The sequence below is a fragment of the Ogataea haglerorum genome (genome assembly GCF_019207285.1).
Source record: "Ogataea haglerorum isolate 81-453-3 chromosome Unknown 81-453-3_NODE_2_length_903871_cov_94.662503, whole genome shotgun sequence".
Classification (NCBI taxonomy): Eukaryota; Fungi; Ascomycota; class Pichiomycetes; order Pichiales; family Pichiaceae; genus Ogataea; species Ogataea haglerorum.
The window spans coordinates 330,554-345,628 of record NW_025065152.1 but is presented as its reverse complement, the minus strand read 5'-3'; the positions used below and the strand labels follow the sequence as shown (position 1 = coordinate 345,628).

The window sequence follows — 15,075 nt, the reverse complement described above, 5'->3', positions numbered from 1 at the left end:
GCTATTTATTTGGATCTACCTTATTTATTGAAGATATTATTAACTCTTACTGTCGTGCAACTTCCTCAACTGAAGGACAGGTGCACATCAGGTTGATGTCTCCATAAGCGTCATCAACACGTGCAACGAAAGGCCACGTCTTAAAATCTCTCAAGAATGGCAGCGGAAAGCCAGCTTTTTGTCTTGAATATCCTCTAGATTGCCATTCTTCTTCATCGGTTTCCAACAAGTCTCTAAGTGAGTGAGGAGCATTTTTCAGGAGAGCTGCGCTGCCACCATTTTTGACATCCTCAATCTCTTTACGAATAGAGATCATCGAATCGATGAATCTATTGAGCTCATCCAGGTTCTCAGACTCAGTAGGCTCGATCATCAGGGTTCCTGGAATAGGGAAAGACATAGTTGGAGCATGGAAGCCGTAATCCTGAAGGCGCTTGGCAACATCAATGGCCTCAATTCCAAATTCTTTGAATGGTCTCAGATCAATAATAAACTCGTGCGCGCAGTATTTGATTTCATGGTGTGCAGACTCATCGCCCAAAAACATGATTTTGTAGTGATCGCGAAGCCTATACATCATGTAATTGGCATTCAAAATAGCCAAACTAGATGCGTAAGGCAGGTTTTGAGCTCCCAGCATCTTTATGTAAGCGTAAGAAATGGGCAAAATCGAGGCCGACCCGAATGGCGCAGCTGAAACAGGATTGATTGCAGTCGACGCAGTGTTGGTGGAAGGAAACAAAGGGTGCTTTGGCAGGAAGTCCTTCAAGTGTTCAGCAACACAAATAGGCCCCACACCTGGACCACCCCCACCATGAGGTATAGCGAAGGTCTTGTGCAAGTTCAAATGACAAACATCAGCTCCCAAATCTCCCGGGGAAGTCAAACCCACCTGAGCATTCATGTTTGCACCATCAAGATAGACCTGGCCCCCATGGGAATGGACAAGGCGGACAGCATCTCTAATAGTAGGCTCGAACATACCGTAAGTTGATGGGTAGGTGATCATGATAGCAGCAAGGTTGGAGGCGTGCTTAGTGGTCTTAGCTTCGAGATCCTGAAGATCAAGGTTTCCATTGCTAAGACATTTCACTGGAACCACCTTGAGGCCCGCCATCGTAGCGGAGGCCGGGTTGGTTCCATGAGCACTGACGGGAATCAGGACCACATCTCTGTGGCCCTGGCCAATGCTCTCTAGATAAGCTCTAATGACTGTCAAACCGGTGTACTCTCCCTGTGCGCCCGAATTCGGCATTAGAGTTGTTTTGCAGAACCCAGTGATATCTGCAAGGTCACTCTCGAGCTCTGTGATCAATTCCAAATAGCCTTTGGCCTGGTCGCTTGGCACAAAGGGGTGAATATTTGCAAATTCAGCCCACGTGATTGGAACCATCTCCGTTGTGGCGTTCAACTTCATGGTGCAGGAGCCAAGAGAGATCATAGAAGACGCAAGAGAAATGTCCCTCTGCTGTAGCTTGTATAGATAGCGCAACATAGCAGTTTCCGAGTTGTGCGTGTTGAAGACTGGGTTGGTGAGGATCTTGTCTGTTCTAGCAAGATGGTTGGGGAATTCGGGAAGACACTGAACACCGTCAAAATTGGCCGTTTGTGAAGTGAACAATTCCACGAGCTTGGACAAGTCGTCTTCGGTGACAGACTCGTCAAGAGACAATTGTATCTGTTTATCGTTGACCCTGAATAGATTGATGTTGTACTTATTGAGGGCCTTAGCGATGAATTCATCTGAAGATCCCTCAATCTGAACGGAGAGCGTATCAAAGTAAGTGGCATTGAGAACGGTATGCGGAGAGTTCTCGGTAATTTGATCGGCAAGAATGCGTGTGAGACCGTGAATTCGCCTAGCGATCGCCTTCAAACCATCGGAACCATGATAAACCACGTAGTTGGCGGCAATATTCGCAAGCAAAGCCTGAGCGGTGCAGATGTTAGAAGTAGCCTTCTCTCTCTTGATATGCTGCTCACGAGTTTGAAGCGCCAAACGAAGAGCCTGATTACCGAGTCTGTCTTTTGTGACACCCACAAGTCTCCCTGGAATCTTCCTTTGCAGTTTGTTAGTGACAGCAAAAAAAGCAGCATGAGGGCCTCCAAAACCCATAGGAACGCCAAATCTTTGTGAAGATCCCAAAGCGATATCAGCACCGAATTCAGATGGCGGCTTGAGAAGGGTCAAAGCCATCAAATCAGAAGCCACTGCAACCAAACCTTTATTGCTATGCACAATGTCGGCGATACTGGCAAGAACTTCCGGAGAAGGAATGGTACCATCTGTTTGAGGGTAAGAGACCAAAACACCACACAGCTCACTAGCAATAGGTTCAACGTTAGTCAGATCATCAATAACAAGCTGAATTCCCAAGGTGTAGGCCCTGGTTTTCAAGACGGCGATGGTTTGTTCGTGGGTGTTCTTATCAACGAAGTAACTGGTTTTTTTCCCACGCAATTGATTATAGGACAAGATCATGGCTTCCGCAGCTGCAGTACCTTCATCAAGAAGAGACGAGTTTGCCACTGGGAGGCCAGTAAGATCAGAAACAATGGTCTGATAATTCAACAGACTTTCGAGCCGTCCTTGCGAAACCTCGGGTTGATAAGGAGTGTAGGATGTGTACCAAGCCGGGTTTTCAAGCAAATTCCGCTGGATTACAGCAGGAAGGATAGTGTTATAATAACCCTTTCCAATGTAAGACTTGACCAACTTGTTTTTGGACGCAATTTCCTTCAACCGGTTCAACATCTGGGTCTCGGTGTATCCCTGTTCAGGTTTGATCTTGAGAGGTCTTCCAACAAAAACATTTTCTGGGAGAACCTTGCTAATGAATTCACCAAGGTCGGAACACTTCACCACAGAGAGCATCTGATCAACATCTTGGGGCTTGGGGCCCAAGTGCCTGCGCGCAAAAGTATCCAGGTCAGCTAATCCTTTATTTGGGGGATAATACCCCTTAGCATAGGCTTTTGACGAAATGAGTCGCAAGGAGCCATTGAATGCAATCCTGGATGACACCGACATTGCCAGAAAAGAAACTGATCAATTTTGAACAACAGATATAGGACTGAGGGTGATATATAAAGGACTGATGCAGATTGACTTGGAAAAAGAAATCTGCGGGGATAAGAGTCAAATTTACTTACTTGGTGACTTTGCCCGACAGGATTGAAACAAATAAATATTCAGCATATTACATAAGCACCACCGCTTGCGTTCTGCGTCCACTATTGGCAGCTACCCACGAGCCATCGGTGTTCCAACACACATTGTTCACCTCCATCTCATCAAAAAAGCCAAAAGTTGGAGTGACAGAGTTTTCTTGCTGGCTGCAGGTTGTAAGGTCGTAAATCAATACTTGGCAATCGTCTGCCCCCGTTAGGAGGAAGTTTCTGCTTGGATGCCATGCTATGCTATTAACAGGTGCGACATGGCTTCGCAAAATCTCGATAGGCGTCTCGGGATACCTCAAATCCAATATCAAAACGCGATTGCTGTCAGCTTCTATGGCGGCAATTTGGTTGGCATTGTAGTTAGACGTTGCTAGTCGGAGCAAAGGTACACGCTGGCCCACTGATGCATCCTGGGTAGAAGCCAAAGTAGCAATACTTGCGATTGATGACCTGGTGGACTGGGGCTCGTATATGATCGTGGAATGTTCCAAGGATCGCAAATCGAAGACTCTGATGGATCCGTCATTGGAACAGCTGGTGAAAACATGCTTATTACCATGCAGGAACTTGACATCAAACACCTCACTGTCGTGTGCAATCAATTGCGTTTTGGCCACCCCGCTGCCTCGCGAAATGTCCCAAAGCGTGCACGTAGAGTCTATAGAGCTTGTTATTATATGTCGGGGGTCGGTTTTGTTCCAGTCGAACGATGTGAGCGGAGCTAGTTGATTGAAGTTTTTGGTTTTTGAGTTGGTGAGTGTCATTTTTTCAATGATCCTGGAACTCTGCGCATAAGACTGTGAGGGATCGGGTTCTAAGAGCTCGTAGATTCGTAGACACTCAGAACTTGTCGCTACACATGTCACATCAGGATAGAGCGGCATTGATGGATCCCACTGTAGTCTTGTGATAGGGTAGTTGACTGTAATCTCTGCCACCGAAGCAAAATCATATGCGTCTGTTGCCTTGGTGCCATTTTGTGCATCGTCGGTATATATTGGAGAACCTTTGATGATCTTGAGTCTGTTTGTCGAATCCTCACGGAACGAGCTGACAGCAATTTTGGCTGTATCAGACTGCGCACTTGATGTCCAATCCAGCCCATAAACAGGAAAACGGGAGTCATGAGATGAAGACCTCGGAGAAGAGTGTGTGTTCTCGGGAACAGCAGACGGCTGATTGTTGGAGGGAACGAAGCGAGACTGTCCAATCCCTAGATGTTAGACAAAGAGTGCTAATACCACTTACGCGAAGGTGCTTGGAGGTGTGGCTGTTCTACGGCGATGGATGACCGTTTCGCTAGCTTGCTAAAAGGGTTGTTATCCATTTCTTGACAATTAGAGTATTGGTGGCTGAGGTTTAAAGGTCACATGTGGCGGTGCAATTGAAAAGGGGCAGAAGCAAACTTCAATCAGTCGGGTTACATGCACAGGACAAGAGTACCAAAATATAACTAATTATCATTAGAAGCTCAATGAAGTCATTGAGCCCGAGCTGGTACAGACACTAAAGAGGTATCTATGCAAGTGGGAAGTGAAAAGGTATCGAAGAGATCACAAATCACAACCGTAGCTGCCACGGGAAAATATAAATCAGGACAGTTTAGAAAGACAGTAAATTGAATTGAATACCAGGAAGTACCAGCACCAAATATCTCGTAACTTTGAGCGGCAAAGACGATGTTTATAGATTGATCGCGAACAAAATGACTCCGAAAAGTCTTGCGCTTCGTTCAGAGTTGCCAGAACGCTTAGTAGAAGAAGGCAGCAATGAAAGCAGCTCCCAGCAAGCCTGCGGAAGCGTAACCCTTGGCAGCAGCACCCTCCAAGATCGAGATGCTGGAGGCAGTAGCGCCAGAGCCAGAAGCAGAGCCGGCAACAGAAGAAGAGGACAGGGTGGCAATGCCAGTCTCGGCCAAAGTGGAGCCGGCAACAGAAGAAGAGGACAGGGTGGCAATGCCAGTCTCGGCCAAAGTGGAGCCAGCACCAGAAGAAGAGGACAGGGTGGCAATGCCAGTCTCGGCCAAAGTGGAGCCAGCACCAGAGGCACCAGAGGCAGCAGGGGCAGCAGGGGCGCCAGGGGCGCCAGGGGTGGTGACAGTGGCAACAGTGGTCGTGGTGCCCGAAGCAGTAGCAGCGGCAGAGCTAGCGCCACCGGTGGTAGTGGTGGCAGCACTAGTCTTTGTGACCTCGTAGTACTCACAAGTGGTAACGTAGGTGGTGGTAACAGCACCGCTAGTCACAGTGGTCGTGACCTCCAAAGCGGTGACCGGAGTACTAGCAACTGGGTTGGTGATGGTGGTGGTGTACGTCTTGGTAACCTCACCAGCGGTCAATGGGCAGTAAGTAGTGTAGACAGTGGTCAAATCAGTAACAGTGGTGAGACCAGTGACGACGGTAGACTCTTGACCCTTGCACTTCTCCTCAGTACAGGTGACAGTGATGGTGGTGGCCTCTGGAGCGGCAGACTCAGTCTCGCAAACAGTGGTGACAACAGTAACTGGAGCCAGAGTGAGAGTGGTGCTGAGTGGGCAGTAGGTAGTGTAGACTGTGGTCTCATCGCTGACAGTGGTGACACCAGTGACAATAGTCTCAACTCCGGTGCACTTCTCCTCAGTACAGGTTGTGGTGAGAGTCACTGTACCAGAAGCAGTCTGGGTGATGACGGTAACGCCTGGAATCTCCGAGGAGGTCGAGGATGGAACAGAGCTTGAAGCACCGGAAGACGAAGAGGCAGAAGGAGCAATGTATGCGGTAGCGGTCAAGTAGTAAACGCGCTCAGCTCTCTTGGCGCTCTCTGGGTCAAGGGTAAGGGCAAAGGTAGCAGTGTAAGTACCTGGCTCAGTAATGGCACCAGAGAAGATGTATGCGTGGAAGTTCTGAGCCGAGTAACCAGAAATGCTAACATCCAAGTCAATGTCATCTTCAGTGGACTCATTGTTGATTGGAATGCTCCGTCCGTCAGCGTCTGCACGGCTTAGGCTTGGGTCGAAGGCGCCAAAGCTTTGGCTAAGCGACAAAACGCTGAAAGAAGAGAATTGAAGAGCACCAGGAATGGTGATAATGTACTCAGCCTGGCCATTGTTGTCAATTGCCTGGATGGATGGAGCGAGAGAGGTGGAAGGAGCGGGTCCAGAAGATGAAGTAGTAGAGTTAGTGTATGCGGCAGTCACGGCGTTGGCGACCATGGAAGCCACAACGGCGATGCTGAACAACGAAAGCTTCATAATGGTAGTTCTCGGCAGTTCCGGGTGGTAAAGTTGCTAGCGAGCGTTATACCGATGTCAACCAGAATTAGACCTAGAATAAAAGGGCTTTCTATACGGCTTTCGAGGCTTTGGGAATGTCCTATAATTTATAGTGATGCGCTCCTTTTGCACTTGGCTGAAGGCACGGATCTCTATTACGTCCACACAGGGGCTTGAGGAGTTTCTTTTTGCGTAATATTGCTAAAGGGCTATTGTTGGAAATTATTTGGCCGATATGCAGTATCTATTCAAACACGGTACTTTTAGCAAAACGCGGTCTAAGGTGACAATTAAAAAGAGCTGAAGCAGCAATAAAGAGTTGCCATGAGCGTTTAAGCGTTCTAGGTGCTAATGTTCCTACTTGCTCGACTAGCACAACTTACCGCACATCCGAAACGAAAATCTTGCCAACTTCTAATTTCGAAGTTTCTGCATGTCGCTAAATTTAGATAGCCTAATTCTGCATTCGGACCGCTGAACGCTGCATTAAAGCTTGAATCATCAACCCTTCGAGAAAGTCTAGTCCCTATGCTAATCGTGTTCGTGGAAATGGTCAGAGGGCATTTAGGCCTCAGATTGGAGCCTGGGTTCAAGGGGGCTCGATTTCGTTTTGTGAATGATTTGTTCCTACAAGTCAGTACCCGGTAACTCTATTTCTGGCGATCGAGGCTGTATCGTCGTTGCTCCTCAAGCGAGGCGAGGCGGGGCGCACGCCTTTCGGCCCGCCAAGTCTGTAAAAGCCGAATCTATTATTATTCAACCTCAGCGACTGACACGCGCCTCAGTACAATCATACAGGACGATCGAAAATAGTTACAAAATTCTCCATTCCGATACAATAGAATTAGCAATAAATACAATAGATCAGGAAATTTTACGAACCAGCCAACTTAGCATTCTTTTTTCAGGGCCAAACACCTTTGAGTTCAGTATGTCAAAATCGCCTAAAATAGCCAAATTGCTGGAGGTGTAGGATCATAATCGTCTAGATCGCCCAATGCAACTAGATTCTAGAGCATTCCAAACTGTATACCGGCATGCTCTAACGTGATCCATATGTGACGGTGTTATGCAGTCTCAGTATGAGTATGTCCCATCATTATTGTAGCTTAGACTGGTGTCCAAATCAGTTATCTACCATCGGTTGTTCGTTTTTGAGGATGATCGTTAGGATCTGATGTGCATAGCCCCAACATCTGTCTACAACAACCCTCGACGCGATGGAGCGTGAAAGATCGGACATCGCTAATCAAAGTCTGTCAACCAATTTACTGAGCCACACATGCTGACACATAGTCTGCCATACCTTGTCGGCGGAGCTCAAAAAAAAATTCTGGCAAGTAGCACTGTATTAGCAGAATGGGTTTTAGAAAGATGTTCAAGCCCCCAAAGGAGATGTCCAAGGAGGACGCCAGAGAGTTTCTGCAGGATGAGGGTATCCCTGTGAGGGATAAGGAGAATCGTCATCGCAGAAAGTTTAAGTTTGGAGAGTTCTCGAAGTTCGCTCAAAATGAAACACAGGAGCAACCTATGCTGATGCCCCGAATCCGTCAGGATCCGGCTTCACATGGATCATCTGCCGGTTCTTCTGACGACCCATACAATCCGGCTACGCAATCGACAGTTTCAAATGTGACACAAGAGACAACAAATCAATATGAAGGTTTAGGAAGGTACGGTGGCGCTCCTTCCTACCATACATTCGATCCTTATGATAACGACGCTTCCGCTTCAGTCAACCAGCAGAATACGTACCAACCACAGCTGCAGCAAGTGCAGACTACACAGAGACAAGAACCGCCCCAAGACACGTACGACACGCAAACTCAAGATGACGATTTTGATCCTAATACATATCCTCAGGCTGCTGCGGCCACTTATGATCCTTATTTAGACTCTCAACAGCAACAAGTGGAAGAGGAAGTGGACGAGGAAGAGGAAGAAATTAATCGCATCAAGCGACAGACCAAGGATGTTAGGGAAGCGACTTTAAAATCCACACACAATATATTGGGCCATTTAAGGCAGGCAGATGACACGGCTGTCAATACCTTGGGAACTATCGGTGCTCAAAAAGAGAAGATGTATGAGATAGAGAATTCATTAAATGGAATGGACACGCATCAACGGTTTATCGATGAACATGTCAAACAGTTAGAGCATTATAACAGAGGATTGTTTCACATAAAGGCAAGCAACCCATTCACCAAGAAATCGAGGATGAGGGCCGCTGAGCAGCAGTTCCTTGCTCAGAGACAAGCAGATAGGGAAAGAGACGCGAGCCTCAGTTCCAATCTGTATCATACTCAAAACGAGATAATAGACCAACTGCGCGATGCGAAAGAGCCTGTTGTTAATTCAGAGCTGAAAGACAAGTACGAATACGAGAGACGTGTAAAGGAGGCTTCTAGATTCTTGGGCGAAGAACACGATGAGGAGGATGAAAGGATGGAGGTAGAGTACAGCAAGAATGTGGATGAAGCGCAAAAGCTCGCAGCAAATTTGAGACGCAAAGCCAATTTGATTTCGCAAGAAATTATGTCACAGAACAAGAACTTGAAAGATATCAGCGAGAAGGTTAATAAGGTGGACGATAAGCTTGTGCTTACGACTAACAGGATCCGGGGTATTTAAATGAACAATTTGTGTTATTGCTACTTTGTTGATATAGCTCATCTCTAGTGGGCGGAGTGTAGTCAGATAAGTACTGGGAAGATAGACTTCTTAAGTTTACAGGAATTCGCCTTGCCAAGTGTGTAGGAGCCCTTCGGTCTTAGTGAGTCGATCGACCTGCTTCATCCGGGTAACTTTTGTGGTTTTGCATGCGGCAGAAATCTCACTCCACCAATTAGAAGATGGTCAAAAACGGATTAAAAAAATTGATTAGTGGTGTAACAAATAAACAGGCTTACCATAAACCATAGACCCAAATGTTGAGAGCCATTGGAATTAGACAAGCGAGAGTCATTGGCAGAAGATTCAACTCTTCCGTGCAGAACGAGCCTGCGTTCAAGAAGGCGGACCCAGCAAAGGCCAAGGAATTCATTGAGCACTACGAGGCTGTCATTCACCACTCTGAGAAGACCTCCAACCTGTGGAAGAAAATCACATACTTTGTCGCTTTTCCTGTCATTGCCTTGACTGCTGTCAATACTTACTTCGTTGAGGCCGAACATGCTCATCACAGAGAACACACCAAACACCTCTCTGACGAGGAGTGGCCAAAGGACTACCCATACCAAAACATTAGAAGAAAGGACTTCTTCTGGGGAGATGGCGACAAGACCTTGTTTTGGAATCCAGATGTGAACAGGCACGTCAGAGACTTTTGAAGTTTAGCACGTACACAAATTCAATATATTTCATACAGATGACAGAATGACTACCAGGCTCTGTAATTAAAGAGCAGAGAAGATATATAGATTATTGGTGGCGGCAATGGCAACTGAGTTTTCGTTAGGATGCCAACTCAAATGTAAAATTGATTTTTTGAAATCGATGGTGTCGAAATCCATCTTATTCATCATTGTTAAGTTCTTCCGCTTATTCGAATTCATCTTCTTTGCCTTGAAAGCTGACTTATCCGCTTGTAGCACAATTTCCTTTTCTGGACCCGAGTTGCCCACCACATTCTGGTAGATCATGAAATTATTGTTGTATGAACCGGTCATAATGGATTTGTTGTCTCCGCTGAATTGCACCTCAAACTTATCAAAGATCGCGTCATTCTCGTATGTATCACACAACCTATCCCGGAGCTGCTCGTGAATGTTGATTGTTTTGATTGGCTCTGATTCCATCGCTATGTCCCATATCTTAACTGTCATATAATCTCTGGACACGATGTATCTGCCATTTGAGCTAAACTTGACATCTGATATAGAGGAGGTAATTTCTGTGAAAAAGTTGTGGTTGGATGGATCCATGTATTCCTCAAATACACGCGCATGGTTGTCGCACAGCGAGTTGACACGCATATCGTTCAACTTGATGGTTCCTTTCGAGGAGGAATACATGAACAAGTTGCAATCTATAGGATGGAATTCGGCACTGGTAATCACTTCGGTAAGTTCCTCCATATTGACCGGTTTGATATCTACAATGTTGAAAGATTGGTCGGCTATTCCCAGATTCCACAAATTGATTCTGAGGTCATCGGAAGAAATGAAAGTTTCTTGATCAGAATTCACACTGATTGAGTTTACATGGTAGGCATGAGCGTTCGCATATATCTTTTTTGGTTGAGCTGCTGTGATGGTATCGTGCATGGTTAGTCTTGGAAGCTTGAGGTTTGCCGCAGATGAAAGCATGGGGTAGGGTTGTGTAAAATTCGTATTTGTATGGAACGCGGAATATTGTGAGGGAAGTTTTGGAGATAATGCCGAGTTCTCGCTGAGATTGTTTTCCGAAACCATCTTTATCTGCTTTTCAAACACCTTCCACAGCTTTATCGTTTTATCGTTGGTGGAAAGCAAAAAATTGGATTGGTTGGAACGTTTCAGCCATTTAATCTTGTTGATTTTCTCCTCAATCTCCAACGACTTGAGGTAATCAAACTCAGCATCATGAGACTGGAACTCTGTGTAAAATCTGTACTCACAAGTTTTCTTGTTCTCATTTCTTTCGAATAACACAACTCGTCCTCCACGGTCGCCTGTAGCTAGGAAATCGCCGGTATGATCGAACTCTACTGTGGAGATGATATCCGCCTCGGTAATATTCTCAATGTCGCCTTTATCGCCAAAGCATTGGCTGAATTTCCAGGAATCGTCCATATCTGGCTCTATATGAATGAATTACCTATTGATGCTTCGCCAAAAAAACACAAAAAAACAGAAGATGCCCCAAAACCAATTGACAACAAGAATGCGGTTTGTAATTTGACTTGCCAGTATAAGTAGTGCTTTTGTATACACCTGTAGAATACACGCCAAATAGTGTAATCGCTAATAAAAATGCTAGCAATCCGCCTTCTATGATTGCCCCTCTTATAGTTCAGGACCACTTGGAATCCAGTACAATTTTTTGCTTGCAATAGCCAGAGACCTCGGTGTAAAGATTTTTAAACGCCTAGAATATCGTACGGCAACCATCCTTACCATACCGCCAAAAACCAACCTACTGTTACTTATTTTATCAACACATCATTACTGGACGCTATACATCAGCACTTCTACTATCTAACTTTAAGCAGCAGCCTTCTTAGCAGCGTCAGCAGGAGAAACTCTTCTTTCTCTGTTGAATCTTTGTCTGACTGGTGGAGTTCTGATTCTTCTGTCGGTTCTAGATCTGACTCTCACAATTCTGGCGTGAATAGCGCACGAGACACAGTAAGCCAACTTGTGGTACAGTTTTGGCAGTGGATACTCGTCATAGACGGAAGCCTCAGACAGGTCTCTCACAGCAGCAGCCTCGACCATATTTCTGATAGTGACTCTTTTGATGGCCTTATCCTTAGGGACACATCTAGAGCAGTTGACACATCTGATAGGCTTGACGTGTCCTCTACCCTTCTTGTTTCTTCCGTTGGATGATCTCTTCTTTGGCATGCTGGATGGTTAGACTATACGAAAAAGGAACACGCAATGATTCAAAGGGTGGAAACAACGGATAAGTTGATTGATGACTCGGTATGACAATCCCGCTATTGACTTCGAAGACGTATTCCTTCAACGGTAGGTACTTACTTGCACTAGTATCTATAAAATAAAATATGAAAAATTTAATGAAAAATTCGTCGCAGGTGCTCCCACCGGGTAGCCTGACGAATCCACCGCGACTTTTACACGGACGCCTGGTAAGTGCACGGTCTGCTGGGCGGACAAAATATTCGTGCAGGGAAAGCCTGACCCCCGCAGACATCACGTGAACAAGGATTTTCTTGAAAATTTCTCAAGGAGCCCATTGGAAGTGTAAGGGTGTACATAAGTTCCAATAATACGCTCCAATAATACGCATTTAATTGGCTGTCGCGAATCGTGCCACTACACCGGGTGAAAATATATTTTGCGTGGTGGCCTACCGGGAATTCGCGAGGAAGCCAACCAGCGGAAGACAATTCAAAATTATAAAAAACAATTAGTTGTATCGAATTACAATCAACGTAGGTACTTGCGGAGTGGCTCATTAATCACCGTTATAGTTGCCAGGATCTTTTTGCTAACTTTCAGATGTTGAGACAAACCATTCGACTAGCCAGACCGGCCAGACTCTTCTCCACTTCTGTCATTGCTAGAAATGCATCGCAGACACCAAAAGAATTTAAGACAGCCAAGAGCCTTAGTGAAGTTGTTGACAAGTTCGACTTAGTTGGTCCTGGTGCTCAGCCAGGTACCGTTCCTACTGATTTGGAGCAAGCTACCGGTCTTGAAAGGCTTGAGTTGCTTGGTAAGCTAGAAGGTGTTGAGGTTTTCGAAAACGAACCTCTTGATTCTTCAAGAAAAGGCACCATGGCCGACCCAATCGTTGTGAACTCATACGACGAGTACAGATATGTCGGATGCACCGGTTCTCCTGCTGGCTCCCATGAGATCATGTGGCTCAAGCCTACTGTGGAGAAGGTCGCCAGATGTTGGGAATGCGGTTCCGTGTACAAATTGAAGTATTTGGGAACCGGAGAAGGCCACCACCACTAAGTATAGATATGTTATAATATGAAATTCGCCAGAAATCTTTATATGCATAGCATATTACACGAAAAAAAAGTAAATTCCTTTTGACCTGGTCCTTGCTGTAACGAAGGAAAATGACCGAAAAGCTTGCTGCAAAGCCTCTTGTTGCGTTCTTCGGGGGTTTGAATGAAAATTTACCAGAATTTGAACAGTTTACGAAAACGTTTGATGTGGTATTCTATGAGTTAGTCTCTAGAGAACAGTTTGTGTCAGATCTCAAGACTAAATTACAAAATGTTGAAGCAATTTACGGTGCATGGGCTCCATTCGGGAAAATCGGAAATCTGGACAAAGAGCTGGTGGCCAAGCTGCCCTCGTCGTTGAAATTGATTACTGTTTGTTCCGCAGGGTATGGTGGAATAGATCTGGATGCTTTACGTGAGAGAGGAATCAAATTTTGCAACTCTCCGACGTATGGTGCTTCTGCAGTGGCAGAAACTGTCTTATATCATGTCTTGAATGGGTTTCGAAAATTTGGCTTGTTTGAAGCGACGCTTCGCCAAAATCCACATACAATCGAGGCCCGTTCACTACTGGGCAATGTAAAGACTTTCGACGCTGATCGCGGAGTATATGTCCTTGACCATAGCAACAAGTCAAAGTACTGTTTCGGACATCATGTGGGGACAATTGAGGTCCACTCGCCCGTTGGGAAGACTGCTACCATCATAGGTTTCGGGGCTATTGGTAAAGAAGTGGGAAAAAGACTTTCCAGCCTAGGTATGCAAATCATTTATATCAAAAGAAACAAGCTTTCCTCAGAAGAGGAGGCTCAATTGGGTTACAAAGTGCGCTACGCAGCCAGGATCCATGATGTGGCAGCCGAATCAGATTGTATAGTTCTTTGCCTTCCTGCCACTCCACAATCGGTCAACATGATCAATAAAGATGTCATTCAGTTGATGAAGAAAGGTGTGGTTCTTGTCAATGTTGGCCGTGGGTCCCTCATCAATGACAAAGATATGATACAAGGATTGAAGGATGGGAAGATAGGATTTGTGGGTTTGGACGTGTTCCCCGAAGAGCCATTGGTTCACCATTGTGAAAGACAAGATATGTCCTTGACTCCTCATGTGGGGTCGGCAACAAGTGAAAATTTCGATCAGACAGCCATATTCTGCTTGAATAATATCAAACAGTACCTGCTCCATGGTAAAATAGAAAATGTGCAAAACTAAATATCTAGAAATCTTAAATTGAATAGTAAATAAATATATAAATAGGACCTGATCCGCTACAAATCGCTCCGAGTGATAGTGGAGACATCAAGTGGTTCATTGACAAGAACCTTTGGCCCCGAAAACGGTTCACAGGACTCCCTTTTAGTTGTCCCAATAGGAACCTCTTTTCCTGACTTTAATGCTTCCAGGATCTTAACAGCGGACTCTGCAGTCAAATCCTCGTAGTAGTCATCATTGATCTGCATCATAGGTGCATTGACACATGCACCCAAACACTCAACCTCCTCAAGGCTGAATAATCCATCCGGAGTAGTCTGATTTGGTTGCAAGTTCAAATGTTTCATGATTGCCTCAATAACTGAATCAGAATTGCACAGCTGACAGGGCGTTGTTGTACAAATCTGTATATGATACTTTCCAACTGGCTCTCTGTGGTACATAGTGTAAAAAGAGGCAACTTCGTACACTCTCATAGCCGGCATGTCGAGGAGCTCAGCCACATGGTTCATGACAGCGATTGAAGTGAACCCGGCTTGTCTTTGTCCCAGATCAAGCAAAGGCATGACCGCAGACTTCTTGTATTGTGGCGGATATCTCTTCACGATCTCCTTAGCCAGCTCCTTATTCTCAGGAGTGAACTCAAACTTCATCTTCTGGTTGTTGTGCTGATTGTCGCGATGAACTGCAACAATGTGAAGGCCACGGCCTATAAAGGAGCGCTTTGAAGCGCTCAGACATGTATATCTTGAGAGAAACATGAATTGGAGTTGCAACAAAAGATGGGGTAATTATTTCA

At 45.6% G+C, this 15,075-nt stretch overlaps 10 protein-coding genes across 10 annotated transcripts; 4 read left to right on the top strand and 6 right to left on the bottom strand.

Moving 5' to 3' along the window:
- Positions 1 to 46: 46 nt before the first annotated feature.
- On the bottom strand, positions 47 to 3,031 carry KL911_000772 (uncharacterized protein; the record flags this gene model as incomplete). The annotated part of the gene is made up of 1 exon (XM_043201063.1): positions 47 to 3,031. The coding sequence occupies one exon, from the start codon at positions 3,029 to 3,031 to the stop codon at positions 47 to 49; it is 2,985 nt and encodes a 994-aa protein (XP_043056336.1).
- A 169-nt stretch (positions 3,032 to 3,200) lies between these two features.
- KL911_000771 (uncharacterized protein) lies at positions 3,201 to 4,507 on the bottom strand (the record flags this gene model as incomplete). Its single annotated transcript, XM_043201062.1, has 2 exons — positions 3,201 to 4,263; positions 4,422 to 4,507. The coding sequence occupies 2 exons, from the start codon at positions 4,505 to 4,507 to the stop codon at positions 3,201 to 3,203; spliced, it is 1,149 nt and encodes a 382-aa protein (XP_043056335.1).
- A 423-nt stretch (positions 4,508 to 4,930) lies between these two features.
- On the bottom strand, positions 4,931 to 6,406 carry KL911_000770 (uncharacterized protein; the record flags this gene model as incomplete). Its single annotated transcript, XM_043201061.1, has 1 exon — positions 4,931 to 6,406. One exon carries the CDS (start codon positions 6,404 to 6,406, stop codon positions 4,931 to 4,933), a length of 1,476 nt encoding a protein of 491 aa, XP_043056334.1.
- A 1,380-nt stretch (positions 6,407 to 7,786) lies between these two features.
- KL911_000769 (uncharacterized protein) lies at positions 7,787 to 9,061 on the top strand (the record flags this gene model as incomplete). Its single annotated transcript, XM_043201059.1, has 1 exon — positions 7,787 to 9,061. One exon carries the CDS (start codon positions 7,787 to 7,789, stop codon positions 9,059 to 9,061), a length of 1,275 nt encoding a protein of 424 aa, XP_043056333.1.
- A 296-nt stretch (positions 9,062 to 9,357) lies between these two features.
- On the top strand, positions 9,358 to 9,759 carry KL911_000768 (uncharacterized protein; the record flags this gene model as incomplete). The annotated part of the gene is made up of 1 exon (XM_043201058.1): positions 9,358 to 9,759. The coding sequence occupies one exon, from the start codon at positions 9,358 to 9,360 to the stop codon at positions 9,757 to 9,759; it is 402 nt and encodes a 133-aa protein (XP_043056332.1).
- Positions 9,760 to 9,825: 66 nt separating this feature from the next.
- KL911_000767 (uncharacterized protein) lies at positions 9,826 to 11,202 on the bottom strand (the record flags this gene model as incomplete). Its single annotated transcript, XM_043201057.1, has 1 exon — positions 9,826 to 11,202. One exon carries the CDS (start codon positions 11,200 to 11,202, stop codon positions 9,826 to 9,828), a length of 1,377 nt encoding a protein of 458 aa, XP_043056331.1.
- A 411-nt stretch (positions 11,203 to 11,613) lies between these two features.
- On the bottom strand, positions 11,614 to 11,976 carry KL911_000766 (uncharacterized protein; the record flags this gene model as incomplete). Its single annotated transcript, XM_043201056.1, has 1 exon — positions 11,614 to 11,976. One exon carries the CDS (start codon positions 11,974 to 11,976, stop codon positions 11,614 to 11,616), a length of 363 nt encoding a protein of 120 aa, XP_043056330.1.
- A 621-nt stretch (positions 11,977 to 12,597) lies between these two features.
- Positions 12,598 to 13,062, top strand: KL911_000765 (uncharacterized protein; the record flags this gene model as incomplete). The annotated part of the gene is made up of 1 exon (XM_043201055.1): positions 12,598 to 13,062. The coding sequence occupies one exon, from the start codon at positions 12,598 to 12,600 to the stop codon at positions 13,060 to 13,062; it is 465 nt and encodes a 154-aa protein (XP_043056329.1).
- Positions 13,063 to 13,172: 110 nt separating this feature from the next.
- KL911_000764 (uncharacterized protein) lies at positions 13,173 to 14,276 on the top strand (the record flags this gene model as incomplete). The annotated part of the gene is made up of 1 exon (XM_043201054.1): positions 13,173 to 14,276. The coding sequence occupies one exon, from the start codon at positions 13,173 to 13,175 to the stop codon at positions 14,274 to 14,276; it is 1,104 nt and encodes a 367-aa protein (XP_043056328.1).
- Positions 14,277 to 14,332: 56 nt separating this feature from the next.
- Positions 14,333 to 15,037, bottom strand: KL911_000763 (uncharacterized protein; the record flags this gene model as incomplete). Its single annotated transcript, XM_043201053.1, has 1 exon — positions 14,333 to 15,037. One exon carries the CDS (start codon positions 15,035 to 15,037, stop codon positions 14,333 to 14,335), a length of 705 nt encoding a protein of 234 aa, XP_043056327.1.
- Between the last annotated feature and the right edge of the window lie 38 nt (positions 15,038 to 15,075).